We start from the raw sequence: 22,253 nt of genomic DNA, 5'->3' as shown, positions 1-22,253 counted from the left end.
AGGGATTAAAATCTAAATCTATCTGACTTTCCAGCCTTTGATCATTGTAATATTGTGTACATTTAATGGTTTTTCTCCATTATCAGAAATGTAAGGAGTCAACATGTTGACAGTTTTAACTTTTGTATGAAAGTATATGATCTGATTTTATTACATGTGATGTAGTGTTAATAATGCTATGTTAAACCATAGTGTGGTTACCTGCAAAACATTTCCCCTTTCATCATGTTATTGGAAAGAAAATACTGCCATTGCTTAAGCTACCTGTAGTTGGTGAGAAATATATAAGGTGCTGTCAGTGACAAACTGTCTGCTTATGTCATATCAGTTTAGTGAAAAGCAAACATAGACTTTTATCCTGAGTCTTACTGATTAAGACTAGTACACTCAGAGTTTTACATTATCATGGTAAAGATTTATAATGTGGTCTTCATTAATAAGGAACTTAGGACCTAACTTGCAAGTCATGGTTCTTTAATAGTTCAGACTTTGTCGACAATGTAATGGTTTCCTTTTTGTTTTAAATAATTATTTTTCTTTTGTGGGGAGTAGACATGACAAGATCTTCTACTTTAGCCATGTTTAACTTCCAGTCTCCAACATTAAGCATATTCACATTGCCGTACAACCATCATCATTGTGTATCTCCAAAACTTTCATCATTCCAAATTAAAAATCTTTATCCATTAAATACTAATTTTCCTTTCTTCTTCCCAGTTGACCCCCCAGTAAGCACTATATAACTTTCTGTCTCTATGAATTCGATTATTCAGGGTACCTCATTTAAGTAAAACACCATAGTACTTATATTTCTATGACAGGCTTGTTTTACCTAGCAGACATCTACCTGTCTCATCTCTGTTGCAACATCAATCATAGTTTCCATTGTTGGTTTGTGTGCTACATTTGTTAATCCATTTATCAATGATTAAACACTTAGATTTCTCTATTTTCCAGCTATTGTGAGCCATTCTTCCACTAATGTTAGTGTAGAAATAGGTTCATTATGTTACATTATAGCTATTTTATATCATGTAGAGTGTATATGGATACTTGCAGAAATTTCCTGTCTTGATTATCAACAAAGTGCAATTTAACAATCATTTGCATTTCTGTGTTTGGGTTTTTGAAGAATCAATTATTACCCACCCTGATGCTGTCTCATAGTGGCTTTGGTTTGCAATTTCCTAGTGACTATTGATGGTAAACACTTTCATGTGTGCTTATTGGTTCAGTTTTTGTTTCTAATTATTATTCTGTGCATTTTTTTTTAAAAATAGGAGTAAAAAAGTGGTCATCCATAAGTAATCTTGGCTTTTACATTAATCTGTGTGGTTTTCTTCCCTTGTTTTTTCATCATATAACTGTGATTACACTGTTGATTGTGTGCATCTTCATGTGGTTCTTTTGGGGGCTTCCTTTATTTGTATTTAGTGTCCTATATGTGTAAATTCATATATTTTATCAGATTTGGGGAGCTCTGGGCTTTATTTCTTTTAATATTCTTTCTGCCTCTTTTTTTCCTCTTCTGACAGAACTCTTAGGATTCATATATTGGTTGGTGGTGTGCCACAATTCCTTTAGGCTCTGTTTGCTTTTTCATTTCACTGCCAGAATTTCTATTTGGTTCCTTTTTCTATCTCCTGACAGTTAAGGCATCATTCTCCTGCTTCCTTATAGTTCATTGTCCATAGTATCCTTTAGTACTTATATATATAAAGAAGATTTATTATAAAATTTTATTTAGTAATTCAAATGTCTTGGGTTTTCTAGTGATAATTTCTAACATTTTTTTCAAAACTTCCCTATGAGTGAACCATATTGTCCTTTTAAAAATATATATGTATGCTTTGTAATTTTTTTGTCATGAGCTTGACATTTTGAGTGTTGCAGTGTTAACTCTGAAATCAGATTAATCCTCTAAGGATTGTTGGTTATTGTTGCCTTTGGGCATTGACTGTCCAAAGTTCACATCTCCTGTCTTGTGTGATTACTGTGGTCTCTGTTCTGTTAGCCAATGACAGAAATTTCCTGAAATATCAGAATTGTGAGCCCCTGTTCTTTTTTCTTTTCTTTATTTTGATTTTATTAATTTGTATATATATGTGTATACCTGTAGTATGTTAGTCCCACATGTATGTAAGCGTTAACAAAAGCCAGAAGGGGGCATCAGAGCCCCTGGAACTGGAGTTAGAAGTGGTTGTGAGTCACCTGATGAAGGTGCTGGAAACAGAACTTGTGCAAGAGCAGCAAGTGCTCTTAACTGCTGAGCCAGTCTAAACATTGCAATTCAGAAGCAGAGATTGTAGAGCTCTCCCAGGATGATTTCACTTACATTTTTCTGTTAAAAAATAACAGAAAAACCTTGACATATTTAAAACTACTCTGATGGGCTAGTGAGATGGCTCAGTAGGTAAAGGTGCTTGCTACCAAAGGCTGAACCCTGAATTTTAACCCTACAAGTTGTCATGGACTTTGTATACACATTAAGTAAATTATAATAAAATATTTTTTAAAAATTAAACTAGCTCATAGGAAAATCAAGTACATTGATAGCAGCAAGAGAAAATACAGCACACTGGTTGGCTTCTTTAAAATATTCTTACGTGATAATTTAAAAAAGAGTTTCGTAGCTTCAAGTAGTTGACTAATCTGTGTTGGGAACTTGGTAGCAGGGGCTATTATCCTTAGCATTATAAGCTATTTAACAGTATTCATGGACTTAGATGCCAATAGTATTTCTCTCCCCATTCATGATAGCTGCAAGTGTATACATTGTCAAATGTTATTTCAATGGATAGAAAAAAAATTCAGATTCAAAGGTATTGTTTTAAGAAGTAAATTTCCCAGGTATGGTCATTCACAACTTTAATCCTAAGCACTCAGAAGGCAGAGACAGGCAGATCTCAGTGAGTTTGAGGCCGGATAAGGCTATACATTAAGACTCTATTTTCAAAGAATGAAAAGGAAGGAAAGAAGAAAGGAGAGAGAGAGAGAGAGAGAGAGAGAGAGAGAGAGAGAGAGAGAGAGAGAGAAAGTTGGTTGATAGATGGATGGATGGATGGATGGATGGATTTTGCCAAGACCATAATTTACTTGCCAGGGACAGTAACCTTTTATTTACTCCTCATTTTACGTGTCAGACAGTTGCTGTTACTGGGATGATGGCATCCTCTAGTTAGGCAGTTCTTTTGACCGTGAAAGTGAGTGGTAGAAAGGTCCCCCTTCCCCTTTGTTGCTACTGTTGGTTAATGCTATAGCTTCTTGTACTAGCTTGTTGCTATGTTCTAAAATAGGCCAAATAGTTCTTTGTGCCTAAGATTGAACTTGATAGATATTTCTTGCCTGCATCCCAGTGATTAAAAAGAAAAATAGCTCCTTTATATAAGAAAGTTCATTAAACGAGTTCAGTTGGTTTTTGCTCATGTTCATCTTTTCTCCTTTGGGAAAGTTCAGTAATTGTTATCTAAGGTATTTTTTGGCTGCTCTATCTTTATACTAAAGACTTTATACTTAGTTTTTAGATGTGCTCTTTGTATCATAGTGAAGCTCCAGAAGACATTAGTAACATTAATTTCATATGGTATTTTCTCTTGTATTATGACTGTTTAAACATTGTTACTAGGGTTTTGCATTATTAGATGGATGCCCTTTAACCACTATCCATGTATGATTCCCTTCCTCCTTGCATTTCTAGTGCAACTAAGAAATGACTTTGATTTCCGGCTTTCTGTATAGCAGATTAACAACTTAAAAAACAAAAACAAAACTATGCAGTACTTAAAATGAACCCTTTTTTTTTTTAAAAGTATACTTTGTTAAGCTATAGGTTCTGGAAATTAATGTGTACATTTCCAGATGCTTTTGACTATTTTAAACTGTGTTGTGTTCTGTAGCAAATCTTAACTTTGCCTGTAGCATTCAACTTAATCTTGAAGTGTAAGTAACTGCAAGTATATAATCATTTTCATTTAATTTTGAATTCTAGTAAATCCTAGTATTGTAAAATTTAATGCATCTTATGTTAGGGTTCACAAGTTATTTAGAAGCAAGAAACCATCTAGTATTTAGTATGGAATCCTGTTTGCTTGCTTTATATGGGATCTGTTTTGTTGCCCAGTCCAGCACTTCTGACCAGCCTCTTGAGTAGCTGGGACTATAAGTGCATGCTACTGTGCTGCACTGGTGTAGATCTTTGAGCCACTATATTTTTTTTTTTTTTGGGTTTTTCAAGACAGGGTTTCTCTGTGTAGCTTTGCGCCTTTCCTGGAACTCACTTGGTAGTCCAGGCTGGCCTCGAACTCACAGAGATCCGCCTGGCTCTGCCTCCCGAGTGCTGGGATTAAAGGCGTGCGCCACCACCGCCCGGCGAGCCACTATATTTTTATACTAAGTTTGAAAAGAACAACTACTCTCCTTCTATTTTTAGCTGTAGCCCCAGTTGTACCTGATTTAAGTAGTGACATTGATACTAGTAATTTTGATGACTTGGAAGAAGACAAAGGCGATGAAGAAACATTTCCTATTCCTAAAGCTTTTGTTGGCAATCAACTACCTTTTGTAGGATTTACATATTACAGCAATCGTAGGTAAGTATACTAAGCAGTAATTCAGGGGTAAGTGATAATTCTTTTATATTCACCATATTTTCTTAAAGATATCTAAATATTGTTTTTAAGTAGGTTGTATCTAAAGATATATCTTTTTATTATACCAGTTTTTATTTCTAGTATTTGGTATTTGGGGTTTTTCACCCTAGTCCCCATTCATGTTCAGAATATAGTTTTTCAGGAAAATCTTTGTTGAATTATGTAGCATATCTTAAAGTGAAAATAACAGATGAAACAATTGTATTAGTACTGACAATTCAGCCACTATTTTTATTTAAAGAGTTATGTATGGCTTAAAAATTTTGGAACTGTGGGAACCCAGCTGGGAGACTGGCTCCCACATTTTACAACAGGATACTCTTGAGGAGAGAAGGATAAGAGATATTAGATAGAAGTATAGAGGGGAGAGAAACAGATAGAAACACAGGATAGCCTCGGGAGGGCCTGGATCAGTATCCACCGGCGCCAAAAAGCTAGTAAAGCACATGGAGTAAGCACTCTGTGTTAGCTCTTATTACCACTGGTACTATCTACTGATAGCCTCTGTCTTTACATGTACTTAAGGTATAAGCTTAACCTTTGACATTATTTCATTGTGTTGGGCATTCATCCATTCAACAGATATATTTGATAATTTGCTCTTTGTCACATGTATGGTCCATACTATGGTATAGTATAGGATATAGTACATATCCAATGAGGAAATCGATGAGCTGTACAATATAAGTAAGTTCTACGTAATAGAAACAAAGTGCTAGACCAGTATCGGGCAATAAAGCACATGACAGCACTTCTGGTTTAAATCTGCACACCATTGTTGTTCATTGCTTCAAACTTTTGTTCTCAGCAATTCTTCATGGTGTGGTTTTAAACATTTGATTTACTTGGAGTGATTATTAAATTTGAATTATTATAGCTAATTTTACTTTAAAGAGTCTTATCATGATTTGGGTCTACTGTAGATAGAAAACAAGAAGGCAGTGTAGTCCTGCCTCCTAAACTGACTTCCCCAGGAATTTACTTAGAACTGCACTGGGCACTTGTGAAGCATCATTACCAGCATCACACCTGCGCTTTCTTCATAGAAAAACCTACTATTTAATTCCTTCCTCTTGACACTTAAATAATACTATAGCTACTTTATGTTGACATGTACACAGGAGATCTAGATAGGTTTTTGTAAAGTCTAATCTTTTATTATGTATACAGCATTCTGTCCGCATATACACCTGCAGGCCAGAAGAGGGCACCAGATCTCATTACAGATGGTTGTGAGGCACCATGTGGGTGCTGGGAATTGAACTCAGGACCTCTGGAAGAGCAGTCAGTGCTCTTAACCTCTGAGCCATCTCTCCAGCCCAGCCGTAAAGTCTAATCTTATATTACCTAGGCTATAATGTTGGGCAAATAACTTTGACTGCTTTTCTGAAACACTCAGTATGTTGATAAACAATCCCCAGTAGTTACAAAGGTAACGTTTCAGTGGCTAGAACACTGTCTAAGCCAATTTAAGGCTGTGCTTGTCTTTTGCTATTTATTCTTCCTGATTCCCTACAGTGTAAACAGAGTTTCATCAGTATGCTCTAAAACATTTTAAGAATTTTGTGTAGCATGTGAATGTTTAGTAAAATGAAGTAAATACAGTACTATAAGATTTTTAGTAATTGTATTTGCACTATGGAGCTTCCTGGTTTTACGTACTTTTATTTGTGCCATGTAGTTCAAAGCCTCAGTGGAGTTAAAGGCAAAATTAGAAGAAACACACTGTGGTTGTGATTTCTTTGAATTTCAGTAGCAACTATTGGAGTACTTCGTGTAATAAATACTACTTTGTTTCTTGATATTGATGCATCATTAATATGTTTTCGTTTAAGTATGTTTAAAATGGCTAGTTTTTATTTTCAGTTTATCTTGTACAGTATTAATATTGATACATTTTCCTATAGAAGTGTTTCATTATTATCACAATGAGTGTTAACTTAAGAACTATTTAATTTATGTATCATGTCTGTTTCTAAAATAAAAATTAACTTGTACTTAATTTTTTAAGAATTAGTTAGTATAATACTGAACATAAAACAGGCACAGAATACTTACTGTTTGTTGCTGTATGTTAAAGAGCTGTTTCTTTTTAAATTCCTTACTCTTACCCTGTAGATACTTACCTGCAGCTAATCCCAGTGAGAACAGAACCACTTCCAATGTGGATAAAAGCTTGGTAGGTATTTCTTGCTATCAGTTTTTTTTTTTATTTTTAAATTCACAGATAATGTATTTGTATGCATGCTATTGAATAAGCGTATGTATTGCTTTTGAATGTGCAGTTAGTGAGTTTAGAAATTTATGACACTTGTTTGTTTGAAATGGGTTTCTCAGTGTAGCCCTTGCTGTTGTGGAACTTACTCTGTAGACCATACTGACTTTGAACTCACAGAGATCTACCTGCCTCTGCCTCCTGAGTGCTGGGATTAAAGATGTGTGCCACCACTGCTAGGCATGATACTTTTAAATTATTGTCTACTCTTCAGTATGATTTCTTATCTGAATATCAAATGGAATTATATATATATATATATATATATATATATATATATATATATATGAATAGTTAATAAGTTATAAATTGCTACTGAGTAACGATTATTATCCTTTAAATCTTTGAATTAGGAATATATGAAAAATTGTTTTATCATTAAGGAAGTTGAAAATTGAACATGGCTGTAATCTTAACACACTGGAAGCTGAGGTGGGAAGATCACAAGTTCAAAGCCAGTATGGGATATGTGGGGTTCCACGTCAACCTGGGCTACACTGAAAGAAAACTTTGAAAAAAAGTAGTGGGCAGTGGGGATTATCAGAAGGAACATATAACACATTAAAAAGTTTTTAATGGATGAAGAGAATTTTTTGTGTGTGTATGTTGGCGAAATATACACAACACAGTTTATCATTTTAATAAATTTAAGTATACAGTTAAATAACATTAGGAACCATCACATAGCTTTGCTAACTACTCATCTCTTGAAGTTTTTCATCATTCTAAGATGGAAACTGTATTAAACGATAATTACTCATTTCATCACCCTCTCCTCAGGCCCTAGTAACCACTATTCTAGTTTCTCTAACAATGAATTTATTCTACCATCCTCTTATAAATGGAATTAGATACATTTGTCTTTATGTGACTGGCTTATTTCATTTACCTTAATTCATCCATGTTGCAATATGTATTAGAATCTCCTTCCTTTTTAAGGCTGAATAGTATCTCAGTGGACATGTAGACCATATTATGTGTATACATGCATTAAATGAAAAGAGTTTAATAAAGGGACTGTTAATGCTACAAACACCAATCAAACGGAAAAATAAAGGGTAAGAAAGCAAGCATCTTTGGACTAACAGCAGTGGAAAGCCATTGTTCCTGTACTACTGAGAGCAAGGAGAGAGAATTGTGTTGCTATAGCTCTTAGAAAGCCTGGCATCATAGAAGAGGAACACAGAATATAGAACACTGAAGCACAGCAAAGAACAGTATTGAGAGAGTAACTTCATATCCCCCACCTTTCTTCTTTGTTTGTATTTTCCCTTATGTTCTGAGACTAATCATAGCACAGCAGATCCAGGTAATGTAGTCTGTAGGTTTTATGATAAAAGTAGAAGGTGGTAGATCTTTAAGACTGAAAGGGAGTTGGGAAAATAGAGAATAATCAGTATTTTCAGCATAACTTAATTTGTTCATTCTTTGGAATTAGGAATATATGATAACTATATTATTAAGGAACTTGGTATGTTCTAGTTAGGAACTCTTTCTGTTGTTCATGTGGCTGAAAAACAAGCCTTTCTTCCTTAAAATTAAGAAGACCATTATCAGTTAAGTAGGACTTTGCTAGGGAAAATTCCTAGTTTTAGAAATAATTATCTTACTATCTTTAAAGCATTCTTAAAATACCTTGTGTACACAGGGTGCTTTTTATTTGCTTTTGTTTTGGGGTTTGGGTGTTTTGTGGTACTGGGAATCCAAGCCAGTGTCTTATAAGCTTGACCACTGAGCTTTATCCTCATTGTCTTGCTTATATGCTTTTAATCAAGAAGCAAAGGAGTAGCAATTTTTTACAGTTTTTTTCAAGATTTAAAATTTTTATGCATGTATGTATATGCCTGGATATATGTAGGTGCACCATGTGAGCGCAAGTAGCTATGGAAGACAGGAGAGAGTCTTAGATCACCTGGAACTAGAGCTACAGGTGATTATGAGCTACCCAGTATAGGTGCTGGGAACTGAACTCTGTTCTTCTGTAAGGGTAGTAAGTACTTAACCACTGAGCCCATTTGCTGACTTTGAGGCAAGGTTCTATGTAGCTCTTACTGGCCTCAGACACTGTCTGGTCAAAGATGACCAAGAACTTGATCTTTGTGTCCCTTAATCTCAAGGGTTTGTATTAAAAGTATGGGTCACTTACATCCTGTTTATGTGATACTGGGGAATAGAAGCCAGTGTTTCATGCATCCTAGGTAAGTAAGCACTGTATTATTATTTCCCAAGTACTATATATTTATTTTTTACTTGGTTTAGTTTCCTGAGGTAGTCTCATAGGTTAGGGTGGCCTCTTAACTAGCTATGATGACCTTGAACTTTTGATCTTTCTGATTCCACCTCTGAAGTGCCAGCAGCCGTTTTTAAAAACAGGAGCAGTTGTTTTCCTTTTGATGTATTTCCTCTTAAATGTAAGAGAACATGTGATAAAGTGAGAAAAGGTGGAAGGAAGTATGCAAGTACCTTCTCTGCTCTAGTCATTTTTTTAAAAAGTGTGTGTGTGTGTGTGTGTGTGTGTGTGTGTGTGTGTGTAAGCCACCTGTATACAGATACCTTTGCAGGTCAGAAGAGGGCATCAGATCCCATGGAGCTGGATTTACAGGCATTTATGAACTACTTGATAATAGGTGCTGGGAATTGAACTGAGGTGTCTGGAAGAGGGATAAGTACTCTTAACCACTGAACCCCTAGTCACTTTTTTCTTTTGAGTTTTTTTTTTTTAAATCACTTTATTTTTTGAAATTACAATTATAACATTCCCTCCTTTTCTTTCCTCCTCCAAGCCCTCCTATATGCCCCTTATTGTTTTCTTTCAAATCTATGGGCTTCTGAATTTTCATTTCATTTTTTTGTTGTATTTGCCATTGTAATTTTAAGCATTTATAACTAGTGTTCTCATGATTCCTTTTGTTTTCATGACTTCTTGAATTTTCAGCCTTCAATGCTTGATCCCTTTCCACTGCTCAACTAATATTAAATGTTTCTTATAGTTGTGATCTTGTCTGTGTTCATCTCCATAGGTATTCACATTTCTCTTAGCTCCATACCCGAATCTCTCTCTTCCTGGATACTTGACAGATACATCAAACTAGATTTTATGCTGCATATCCACATGCTCTTACCTGAATCGTTCCAATAGCTTCTTACTTGGATACTTTCCCCAGTCTGCTGTCCTTTAACTATTCATTTTACTAGTGAAATTGGGGTGTGTGCATATGTGTGTATGTTACATGTGTGTTTGCAGAGATCAGATCTAGTATCTTCTCTATTGCTCTCCATTTTATTCTTTGATTCAGGGTCCTGCACTAATCCTAGAGTTCACTGATTGGCTAAGATGGTTGACCAGCCAACTCCAGGCATTATCTTGTCTCCTCCCTGTCTAGCACTGGGATTACAACCCTGTGCTACCATGCCCAGCTTCTTATGTAGGTGCTTGTATAGCAAGCACTTCCTAATGAACTAACTCCTAGTTTTGGAATATTATTTTAGGTTGTCAATAATTATGTTACAAATTATAAATTCAGGTCCTCAAGTTTTATTGTGCTTACAAGAATGTCCTACTTACTTCTTTAAGTTTCATATGAGTTAATTCTTCTTTGATGTTTTGTCTTGTGCTATACTTGATTTCTTCCCATTGCCAAATGTTACGTTTTCTTCTCTGCTTTTGGACTCTTCATTCTTGCTAAAATGCCTTCTTTCTATCTCCTTTTTCTTGAGACTAGTTTTGTCATCTCTTAGATCCATCTTAAGGCATGTATATTCTTGGTAAAATTAGAAGTGACTCCTTTTCTTTGGAACACTCTGTATGCAATTTTATTAACAGCACATATTTTGTACCTATGTCTTTGGATCATTGTACATTATTAACTGATACATAAAACACAAAAATGTACATACTGGGCTAATATACAGTGTTTTGATACACATATAAATTATGCCCAACTGTATTGAGAAAATACCAATTAATATTAATGAGAAAGATAAAGGATTATACTAAATAATCATATTCTAAATAGCCATATAAATAGTAACAAAAGGTGTTACTTTTAATTTCTGTAGACATTAACAGAATGAAGGTTTGTTTTTTTTTTAATTAAAGCAGGAAAGTTTACAGAAAACAATCTACAAGCTTGAAGAACAACTGCATAATGAAATGCAATTAAAAGATGAAATGGAGCAGAAGTGCAGGTGAGACTGTCCTTCAATGATGTTCTCATGTTAGAAGTTATGTTCATGTCATAGAGCAGATACTCTGTAAACACCTGAAGGTATATAGAAGATGGAATGTGAAAGTTGCTACTCATGCCCATTCATAAAAAGTGTCTTGGCTAGAACTGAAAGTAATATTAATGGCTTGGGATGTAGATTTACTATAGAGTGGCATTTAGCATACACATGGCCCTGGATTTGATCCCTAGCAGTGCAAAAAGAAGAGGAAGGAAACATTTGTGTTGACGTTAGTTACATACATATTTTCTTCAGACTATTTAAACTGTATTTGCTGTGTAAGCTTTAAAACGTATGTTTAATTTTAATTCATTTAGTTGCCTCATTCATTATGTTTCCCTCCTATTTTAATTAGCTAATTGAAAGGGCTTTCTGATGTGCAAAATAATCTTCTAAGCAAAAATGACTAATACTTCCACTGAGATTTTCTAGAACATAATTTGTTGGTTTTCTTTTTCCTAGTTGAATCAAATTCTATTGATAACATGTATTTGTGATATAGAGCAGTGGTTTTCAACTTGTGAATCACGACCTCTTTAGGGATCAAACAACCCTTCACAGGGTTCACCTAAGACCATCCTGCATATCAGATATTTACATTACAATTCAAAACAGTAGCAAAATTACATTTATGAAGTAGCAATGAAAATAATTTTATAATTGGGGGTCACAACAAGATGAGGAACTATATTAATGAATCCCAGCATTAGGAAGGTTAAGAACCACTGAAATAGAAGGATGATCGAGGTCTTTTAAAATAATCTAGCGTAGTGTTGGTACTTGTTAACTATAAATAATAGCTTTATAGTTACATTTTATGACTGTTATTGAATAAGTGAAATGTCATTGTAACAGATACTGTATTCAATAAATGGAATTGGGAAAAGTTGAGAGTGCTGGAGGCATAGGAAATAATTTTCTCTGCTTATCTTTCCTGGTATATTATATAATTAAGTGTATAATTTAAAATTGAAAAAAAATGTAATGAACAGACAACTAAAGCCAGGGTTTGGAAGGAGTTTCTTAGAATAAAGTATGGAAATAAGGAAGGAAAGGAATAGATACAAACTCACATAACTACTGAGAAGTTTCTTCCTCAAAAAACCTAGGGGCAGGAAAGATGGCTCAGCAGTTAAGAACTCTTACTGCTCTTGCAGCAGCTATGTGGAATGGCTCACAACCGTCTGTAACTCCAGCTCCAGAGGATCCAACACCTTCTCCTGGACTCTATGGTCATCTGTGCTCAAGGCATACATGTACACATATTTTAAAATAAAACTTTAAAATCTTAAGAAAATTTAAAAAGTAACTGATGGTGTTGGTGATACGGGGCTTGAGGAAGAAATCAGAACAGCCGTGAATGGATAATAATTATATAAAAAATTGTAACCTCAAGAAATGGAAATGACTGATTTAATTGGCCCTTAGGAAGGAAGCTGAGGCAAGAGGATTAAGAGTTTTAGCCTAGGCACTCAAATAATTTTAATTACATTCGTTCAACAAAGATTTTACAAATAATGTGCATAATAACAGCATAGTAATAAATAAAAGAAGATATAGCCCCTGTTTGTGTGGAGTTTGTAAACATTGGGGAAAATAATGTAAGTAATTATAAATTAGTATATGGTGTATGGTAAGTTAGGGAGAATAAAACGATATAGGAGTATATTAGAAGTATGCTGTGTTTGGTGTCCCATACCTGTAATCCCAGCACTGAGGAGGTAGAGCAGAAAGATCACAAGCTCAAGGCTAGCCTGGACTTTTACACATATATGACCATGCCTGCTCCCCTCAAAAACAAACAACAACAACACCCAAAAAGACAAAAAAAAAAAAAAAAAGGTTGTATCAACAGATACCTATCCCACTTTATTGGATGTTTTTATTTAAAGACCAGAGCCAAAAAGTTGGGTGAGAAGACTGGAGTGGGAAGATTGGAGAAAATTTAAAAGTCCAGGAATTATACTATGTGGAGACCTTGTTGTAGGGGAATTTGATGAGCTGTTAGATAAGAAGAAAGCCAAAGATGAGCCTGGGCAAGTATGCTAGATCAGAATATTAAAGGACTTTTTTTGTTTTTTGTTTTGACAAGGGATTTGGAATTACTTACCTTAAGTATGGTAGAAATACACCAAAAGTCATTAAAGAAGTAAAAAAATGGTTCTCCATCTTCCACTGGTGAGGTGGGCATGGCAGCTACCTGTAATCCCAGTAGTCTATAGGCAGAGCAGAGATGGATCTTCTGGGGAAGCTGGCTAACCAGACAAGGCAGCTCTGAGTTCCCAGGCTGCCTTAATTTAAAAAAAGAAAAGAAAAAAAGTGGAGCATAATCAAGGAAGACACCTGATGTAAATTTCAGGTCTCCACATCTGTGTAGCTGCACACATGTGCCCACAAACATGCACATCTACAGATTGAAAATAACTCCCTAGTTATTTGACAACACTTGGCCTTTTTATTTTTCACCTAATTTGGTTTAAAAAAAAAAAAAAAGGAAGATGAGTCAGGGATAATAATTCCCTGTTGATATAAAGTACTTGGACATTCTAAAAGAAAAGCAAATTAGTATTGAAGGGAGCTATATAGAACAGGTTAGTTTTGGATGTGTACAATGAGGTATTTGAGACATTCACATGAATAAATATACAGTATGTGTAGAACAGTGGTTCTCAACCTTCCTAATGCTGTGACCCTTTGACACAGTTCCTCATGTTGTGGTGACCCCCAACCATAAAATTATTTTGTTGCTACTTCATAACTGTAATGTTGCTACTGAATCATAATGTAAATATCTGATCTGAAGACTATCTAATATGCGACCCCCAAAGGGTTGATTCCTACTATGTTAAGAACGTCAGAACTATGCCTAGAGCCAAAGAAAACAAATTTTGGTGGAGATAATACACTTTGAGTAGATCTCAAAATTTTGCCTACATTGCCCAGTGGTGCACTCAATAATTTGCTATGTGCCACCTTCCCCATTATTCATTTACTTAATCTTTTATAACAGATTGAATGACCGACTTTTACTTGATAGCAATTATTGTATTAGGATGTTGAAGAATACTCTTTTGGGGGGGAGGGAGGATTTTTGATTCAAGGTTTCTCTGTGTATCCTTAGCTGTCCTGAAACTCACTCTATAGACCAGGCTAGGCTCAAATACACACAGATCCACCTGCCTCTGCCTCCGCCTCCTGAGTGCTGGGATTAAAGGCATATGCCACTACCTCCCAGCAGTTAAGGAATTCTTAATCTGAGATCCATAGACTCTCTCCCAAGAGTACCAGTGTGCAATTTGAGGTCTTTAAACTTGGAGGAGAAAAAGTAACCTTTTTCCTTTAATTTATTAATATTGTGTGTATCAATGCAGAGGCATGTGTTTATGGTACCTGTGTATGGAGGGTGTTAAACTGGGACCCAGCTGAGATTATGAGGCATGCAGCAAAGCACTGTTATTGCTGAGCCATCTTGCTGGCCCCAGAGTTTTCTTTTTCTTTTAGCCAGGCAACAGTCTACAGATAATAGACAGTAGCTGTGAGTTTTTGCCAATAGAAGTCAAGATGTTTTCCAGTATTGGTATTGCTGCATTATCTCTGCATATCACTCATATTCATCACTACTTTGAGATTATTGCTACGGCACCATGCCATTTAGTATATTTATAAGGAAACACTGAGTCATACATGTTTTTTAATTTTTGTAAATATTTCAGTACAATTGGCTTCTTTTAATCTTAGTAATATGTATGCCTTTAAAAAAAAATACATTTGCCAGGCATTGGTGGCGCATGCCTTTAATCCCAGCACTTGGGAAGCAGAGCCAGGCGGATCTCTTGTGAGTTCAAGGCTGGCCTGGTCTACAGAGCAAGATCCAGGTCAGGCACCAAAACAACACAGAGAAACCCTGTCTTGAAAAACCAAAAAAAAAAAAAAAAAAAAAGGATACATTTATTGTTCCACAGAAGTATATGTCTTCATCAGACAACCAAGAGGTCATGCGTGCTGCGCGCACGCACACACAGACACACAGGGTTTTTTAGGAAAATCAAGTGAGGGGGTAGAGTGCTTGCCTAGTAAACGCAAGGCCCCGGGTTCCGTCCTCAGCTCTGGAAAAAAAAAGAAAGAAAGGAAAATCAAGTGAAAAAGTAAATAATATAGGTGTTAACACTGGGTAAAGACAGTAAATATATTTATAATCTGTATTTTTTTTTCTTTGCAGAACTTCTAACATAAAACTAGACAAGATAATGAAAGAATTGGACGAAGAGGTATTTTTTAGTTTACTAAGTACTTTTTCTTGTCTTCCCCCCCCCCTTTTTTTTTTGTTTTTTTTTTTGTTTTTTTTCAAGACAGGGTTTCTCTGTGTAGCTTTGCGCCTTTCCTGGTACTCGCTTTGGAGACCAGGCTGGCCTCGAACTCACAGAGATCCACCTGCCTCTGCCTCCCGAGTGCTGGGATTAAAGGCGTGCGCCACCACCGCCCGGCTCCCCCCCTTTTTTACATTGGTTCATTTCTAGAAAAAATTTTATTTGAGATCACAAAACATAACCAGAAAATTAAGATGAAAATTTTACCTTAGACTCCAGGTTCAAGTATATAGATTATACTTTAGTTTCTTTTGTACAACTTTATTCTACGACCATGTTGAAAATTTAGTACATAGATTTCAGTTTTGTGGTTCTTGATGGTTGAAAAGCAAAAAAGCAAGAGATCAAAAATAGAAACTGCAACTATGTCAGAAAGAGGCAGATGGAGAAGAAAAATATAAAATATTTAAAAATGATTGATACAGACATGATACCACGTGACTAGTAGGGCTTAGAATTGGATTTAGAAGTATTCTTGTTTTTCCTACCAGCCTGGTTTTTTTTAGCAGAGAAACAGTATTTCCTGATAGATATTTATGTATAAATGTATAATGCATTTTTATTCTTAGTTAAGCTTTCTACTGTGTGTGATGACTTTCTTAGTGACAATCTTTATTGCATTTGTCTAATGTATAATTTCCTTTTTTAGATTTAATCTTTGATAAATTTTTTGTTGTTCTGTTTTTCTTCCCTGAGGTAATCATATCTGTTAGTGATGCTTTCCCCTTTAACTTATGGCTTTGGATATAAATGTAGTCATGTAAAGATTTTTTTGACTGCATTTACTATTAGCCACAGGTCAGTATGAACTTAGTATTGGTTAGCACTGTATATTTCATTCTGAGTGCTTCAGGAATCATTCCTAAATTCAGATAAACTAGATTTAAGTTACTTGTCTTTCTGAATTCAAGATCGAGAGGAAGATCTTAATTATTAAATTAGCATAGTCCTACTTAAAGAGAGGCAAAGTGAAAGTACTGTTCATTCTTCTTACCACTAAGTATAGCTAAAACTCCTATATATTAAATGTAAAACAGATGTAAAGAGATCCTTCAAGGTGTGAAGAAAGCAGAACAGCTCTTGAGTACTTGATTCCTAAGAAAAACCACAGGGATGTGGTGCTGAGGCTGTAACTTGGAGTCCTTGTGTAGCTTGAGTTTAGTCCTCAGGACCTCATACAGCAGGGACTGTGGCACATGCCTATAATCCTATATACCTGGGAAATGGAAACTGAAGGACCAAAAGTTCAAGGTCATCTTCAGATATATAGCAACTTCAGGGCCAGCCTGGAATACATTAGACCCTATCTCAGAAAATAAAATAAATAGTAGGAATACTATGGGTCTCCCCTACCCTAGCCTCAAAATGTCAAGAGCAGACTTTATAGAACACGACTACATCATTATGTATTCCATCAATACATAGTATTATATTTTAGTAGGAATACTATGGGTCTCCCCTCCCCCAGCCTCAAAAGTCAAGAGCAGACTTTCAACTACACCATTAACAGCATCTATTCAACTGGGGCAGAATATACATTCTTTTCAAGTGCTTAAGGACTACATACCAAGACAGATGTTGTACTCACCCATAAAGTAAACTTAAAAGAATCAGAATGACAGTGTGTCCTGACCAAAATGTAATCAAGCCAGAAAGACAGCAGGAAAACTGAACACATGAAAGTCAAATGATGAAGAGACACTCTGAAGGGGGATGAAAATAGATTGTAATGTTGATATCTTTAAGCTTTTATATTTAAAAAAAAGTTGAAACTTTTCACCATTGAAAATACTTGCATAATGAAGTAAAAATACAAAATCAAAATTTGTGAGATGCAGTTAACACAGTGCCTAAAGGGAAAATTATAGCATACACGTTTATATTAGAAGAAAAGTCGCTAATGATTAATCTTAACAAAAGCAGTGAAAAGGATAAAAGCTGAGGTCCGTGCACTTGGAAGTGACAATAAAGAAAATAGATGGAACAAAAGAACTTGTTTGAAAAGATTCACAAATTGGCAAACCTCTAGCAAGACTGACAAAGGGAAAAAAGAGCCATCGTAGGGAATGAAATGTGGGAGCTAAGGAAATGATGTGGACAGTTCTAAACATGTCATTTAAATGAGTTAAATTATTGTGAAAGACCCAACATGCCACAAATCACAGTGTGAAATAGGTAATTTCAGTAACTGTGTATAACTGTAAGGAAAGTGAATCCATGATCCCCACAAAAAAGTGAATCTCAATGACCCAATAACTTCACTAGAGAATTCTGCTAAGTTTAAAGGAAACAATTAATTTATAACACCTCCAAAATAAGAACACTTCCTAATTCATTTTGTTAGATTGGTAACCTTATACCAAATCATAGACTACAGAGAAAACTAAAAAACACTGTCACTTACAAATAGAAGTCCTTAGTAAAATATTAACATAGATCTCAGCAGGACATAAAAAGATAATGTATCTGACTGTAGTTTATTTCAAAGCTGTAAGATTCATTTAATATTTTTAAACCAACCAGTTTAATTCACCATATTAATAGTCTAAAGAAAAACCAAGTGATCTCATCAGTTGATGTAGAAAAAAAGCATTGGACAAAATGCAATATCCATTCATGATAAAAATTCGCAGAAAACTCAAGTTGATAAACAGCATTTATATATATATATATTTATATATATATATATATATTCTATAGTTCACTTCATACCTAATTATAAAAGAGAACATACTTCCCCTAAAGTCTCTTATAGTAAAAACACATCAGTTCTCATCATTATTCAGCCAGTAGTAGAAGTTGTAGTCAGGACAATAAATCATATAACCAAAAAAGGATCAGAAAGGACGAACTAAGCCTGTCTAGATGTTTTATACTGGAGACACAATGGTTTGTTTAGAAAAGTCATAACTGTAGTGGTCAAAACTGCATGATACTGACAGGAAAACAGAATGAAGAACAGAAATAAACCCTCACAATTATGTCCCACTGACCTTCAATAAAGTTGCAAAAGTATTTCAGTCATTGAAGTAAGAGTAATCCTTTAACAAATGATACTGGAGCAATTGTGAGCCAAGATCTGAACCTTAATGTGTCATATCTTGTGACCACTAATTTAATAGTAGCTTTAAACATAAATATAAAGGTGTAAAGCTTTTAGGAGCTTGGCTTGGTGACTCATGCTTATAATCTTACCACAACCTCCTATGTGCTGAAATTATACATGTGTGCCATCATGCTTCAAGTTGGATTTATAGTTAAAAGAGGTGGCTCAGTAGGCAGAGGCTCTTGTATGTAGGCTTAATGACCTGAGTACCACTCCCACATCCTGTAAGGTGGCAGGAGGAAATGGATTCCTGAGAGTTGTCCTCTAACCTACACACACACAGTGAGTTTTAAAGTTAAAATGGCAAAATCTAGGGCTGGAGAGATGGCCAAAATCTTAGAACTGGAAAAGATAGTGTTTACTTAGAGATGGGGAAATCTAGAAAAGCACATAGTAAAGCAGAGTTTTCTGATGTCGTGTCTTAAATGTAAAAACAAAGCAACAAAAACCTGCCAGCACTGGTAATCCTGGTGATGGTAGTTCAGACTCAGAAGGTGTGTCTGTCTAGTTCAAGTAGGAGTGTCTTACTTTTTTGTAAGACATGCTTTATCTGTTACCGCAAACCTGTCATTACAGTGTACTACCTAGGACTCAGGACATGGCTGAACTATTACCTTAGTTCGGGAAAGTGGTGCAGAGACAGGTGAGCCACAGTTTCAGTTAGAGATCATATCTCATATAATACAGAGGAGAAACAACAGAGAAAGTCACCTGACAGCGATTGCTGGCCTCCACACATGTGCATGCACACATATACTGTGTGCACATATACACAACTGAAAAGAATAGAATATACAACCTGATTTTAAGCAAAAATTGATCGTAATTTTTTATAATTTATACAATATTTTTAAAGTTCAAACTATATTAACTAGTATTGTTTGGGATTGTAACTGTTGTCATTATAATTTTAGGGGAATCAAAGAAGAAATCTAGAATCTGCGGTGTCTCAAATTGAGAAAGAAAAGATGTTGCTACAACATAGAATTAATGAGTACCAAAGAAAAGTGGAACAGGAAAATGAGAAGAGAAGAAATGTAGAAAATGAAGGTAAATAGTTATTTCGAAAAATGTTGGACTATTTAGGCAAACACTGCCACTGAGGTATATAAATTTTTTAAGCCATTTGATAACAATTATTTTATTTCTAGTTTATTTTATAAATGTACTTATATGTATGCCGTCTGATGTATACATAAGGCTCTTCATATAGGACTGATAAAAATATAATGTGTTCAGTGATACAAAGATAATTGGACTATCTGTATCATTGAATACACAGCTTAAAAGAAAAACGCACCTCCTTATGTCATTAAATCTGTGTGTATTTCTGTAGACGTGCATGTGAAACATACATATGATATGCTTGGTTCCATCTTCGGATATTGATTCATAGGTTGTCCTAAGAAGGAAGAACTGGTAGTAGTTCTGGGAGAAGAGCCAGTTAAGGGAGAAGAAACAAGGGAACAATCCTTGTTATTCTACCATTTACTATCTTTTGATTTTTGTGCCATTTAAAAATACTGAATTATTCAAGTAATTTTACTGTTCAAAAACAAATAAAAAACTAGCTTTATAACTGAATGTGGTGGTGCATTCCTATATCCCAGCACTCAAGGGGTTAAGACAGGAGAGTCACTTGAGCTCTTGTGTTTGAGAAGAGCCAGCAGGGCATAGTAAATCAAATCTCAAAGTGAAAAAAAAAAAAAAAAAAAAAGCGAAAGGACTTTGTATTATTACACCAATAGATTGGTCCCATGAAGGCCATAAAAGAATTTAGAACACTACAATAACAGAAAGAAAGTTATAAAACTCAGTTCTAGTTGTTACTTTTTGTTTTTGTTTTTGTTTTTCGAGACAGGGTTTCTTTGTGTATCCCTGGCTGACGTGGACTAGCTCTGTACACCAGGCTGGCTTTGAACTCACAGAGCTGCCTACCTTTGCCTCCCGAGTGCTGGGATTAAAGGTGTGTGCCACCACTGCCTGGCAATGCTCTACTTTGATGGATTTAGACTATAAGAACTTGTAAGATAGAATTTGGTTTGGGGAGTGGGAATGGACCTAATTTCACTGATTGTTGTGGTCTAAGAGTAAATTTCTAAGAATAGAAAATGATGTTTTTCTTTTCCTAATGAAAGTATGTAATTTCTACATTTCTTTGCCTTTCTAGTTTCTACCCTAAAGGACCAGTTGGAAGACTTACGGAAAGTGAGTCAGAGCTCACAGCTTGCTAACGAGAAGCTGGCACAGTTACAGAAGCAGGTAAGTTCTTCAGTGGGATCCTTTTAAAATTACAGTTAATTAAAAGAAACATGATCATGTTTGGTCAAAATTCTTTCTTTCTCTTTTAATAGTTAGAAGAAGCCAATGACTTACTTAGGACAGAATCAGACACAGCTGTAAGATTAAGGAAGAGTCACACAGAGATGAGCAAGTCAATTAGTCAGCTAGAGTCCTTGAACAGAGAATTACAGGAGAGAAACAGAATTTTAGAGAATTCCAAGTCACAAGCAGACAAAGATTACTACCAGCTGCAAGCTGTATTGGAAGCTGAGCGAAGAGACAGAGGGCATGATTCTGAGATGATTGGAGACCTTCAAGGTAATACTTTTTCTCACGTAAAGTATATGTCACATAAAATTTACCATTGTGAGTTTTTGTTATTATTTAATGTTGTTGTAATGTGTGTGATGCATGGTAGAGAGCTGTGTGTTGCCATGGGGCACATATGGGTGGGTTGGTCAGAGAAAAACTTGGTAGAGTTAGCTCGTTCTCTCTCTTTACTTGGTTTCTTAGGCATTGAGCTCAGATTGTTAGGCTACAAAGCCGTCTCATCAGCTCCCATTTTAAGCATTTTTAAGTGTATATTTCAGTGTCATTAAATACATTCAACATTACTGTGCATCTATCCACAAATTTCCAGACCATGTTTGTCATCCCAAACTAACTACCTGTTACACAGTAACTCTCACTCCTTCCTCCCTGCAGTGCCCTCTAACCACCATCCTACTTGCTGTGCCTGGGAACTTGACACTCCATGTTCCTCATACAAGTAGAGTACACAGTTTTTACCCTTCACTTTTTATCTTTAAATTTTGTTTTAAAAATCTATAAAGTGTATTATTTAGCCACTTTTTTTTTTCTTTTTGGTTTTTTGAGACAGAGTTTGTATAGACTTGACTGTCCTAGAACTCACCCAGCAGACCAAGCTGGCCTTGACCTCACAGAGACCTGCCTGCCTCTTCCTCCTGAGCCCTGGGATTAAAGGCGTGTGCCACCACCGGCTAATGTAGCCACTTTTTAATACGACATTTTTATTATCATTGCTGTCATAGAAAATGATTTGTTAAAGGCAGAAGTGGTCTTTCTATAGAGTTGGCATAGTGTCCGTATTGAAGTAATTTTTATAGCCAAATTTTTGAATATTTGGTTGAAAAACTTGCCTAATTTTTAAGTCTTATTCACAATTCACCTAATCTAGGCAGAGAGGATTATCACTGCTAAATCTCAGAAATTCCTCAGTTGTGGAAACAGGACCCCTTACAAAAAAAGACCCAGGATACTAGGAAAGTTTGAGATTAGAGTTATTAGTATTCTTTGTGGAACTAAAAACAAATCAAACATAACTA

The 22,253-nt window shown here is 35.3% G+C and overlaps 1 protein-coding gene across 1 annotated transcript in view; it reads left to right on the top strand.

The window, feature by feature from the left end:
- The window catches only part of Rock1 (Rho associated coiled-coil containing protein kinase 1), a 115,126-nt gene that overhangs the window by 55,273 nt on the left and 37,600 nt on the right, over positions 1-22,253 (top strand). The window contains 7 exon segments of the mRNA XM_052741510.1: positions 4,430-4,589; positions 6,768-6,828; positions 11,024-11,112; positions 15,371-15,419; positions 19,539-19,674; positions 20,795-20,886; positions 20,979-21,225. Coding sequence (XP_052597470.1) covers positions 4,430-4,589; positions 6,768-6,828; positions 11,024-11,112; positions 15,371-15,419; positions 19,539-19,674; positions 20,795-20,886; positions 20,979-21,225 — 834 coding nt within the window.

The sequence above is a fragment of the Peromyscus californicus genome, unplaced genomic scaffold (genome assembly GCF_007827085.1).
Source record: "Peromyscus californicus insignis strain IS unplaced genomic scaffold, ASM782708v3 Scaffold_17__1_contigs__length_78620276, whole genome shotgun sequence".
NCBI classification, from domain to species: domain Eukaryota; kingdom Metazoa; phylum Chordata; class Mammalia; order Rodentia; family Cricetidae; genus Peromyscus; species Peromyscus californicus.
The sequence above is the reverse complement of the archived record's forward strand: the minus strand, read 5'-3'. Positions and strand labels throughout refer to the sequence as shown.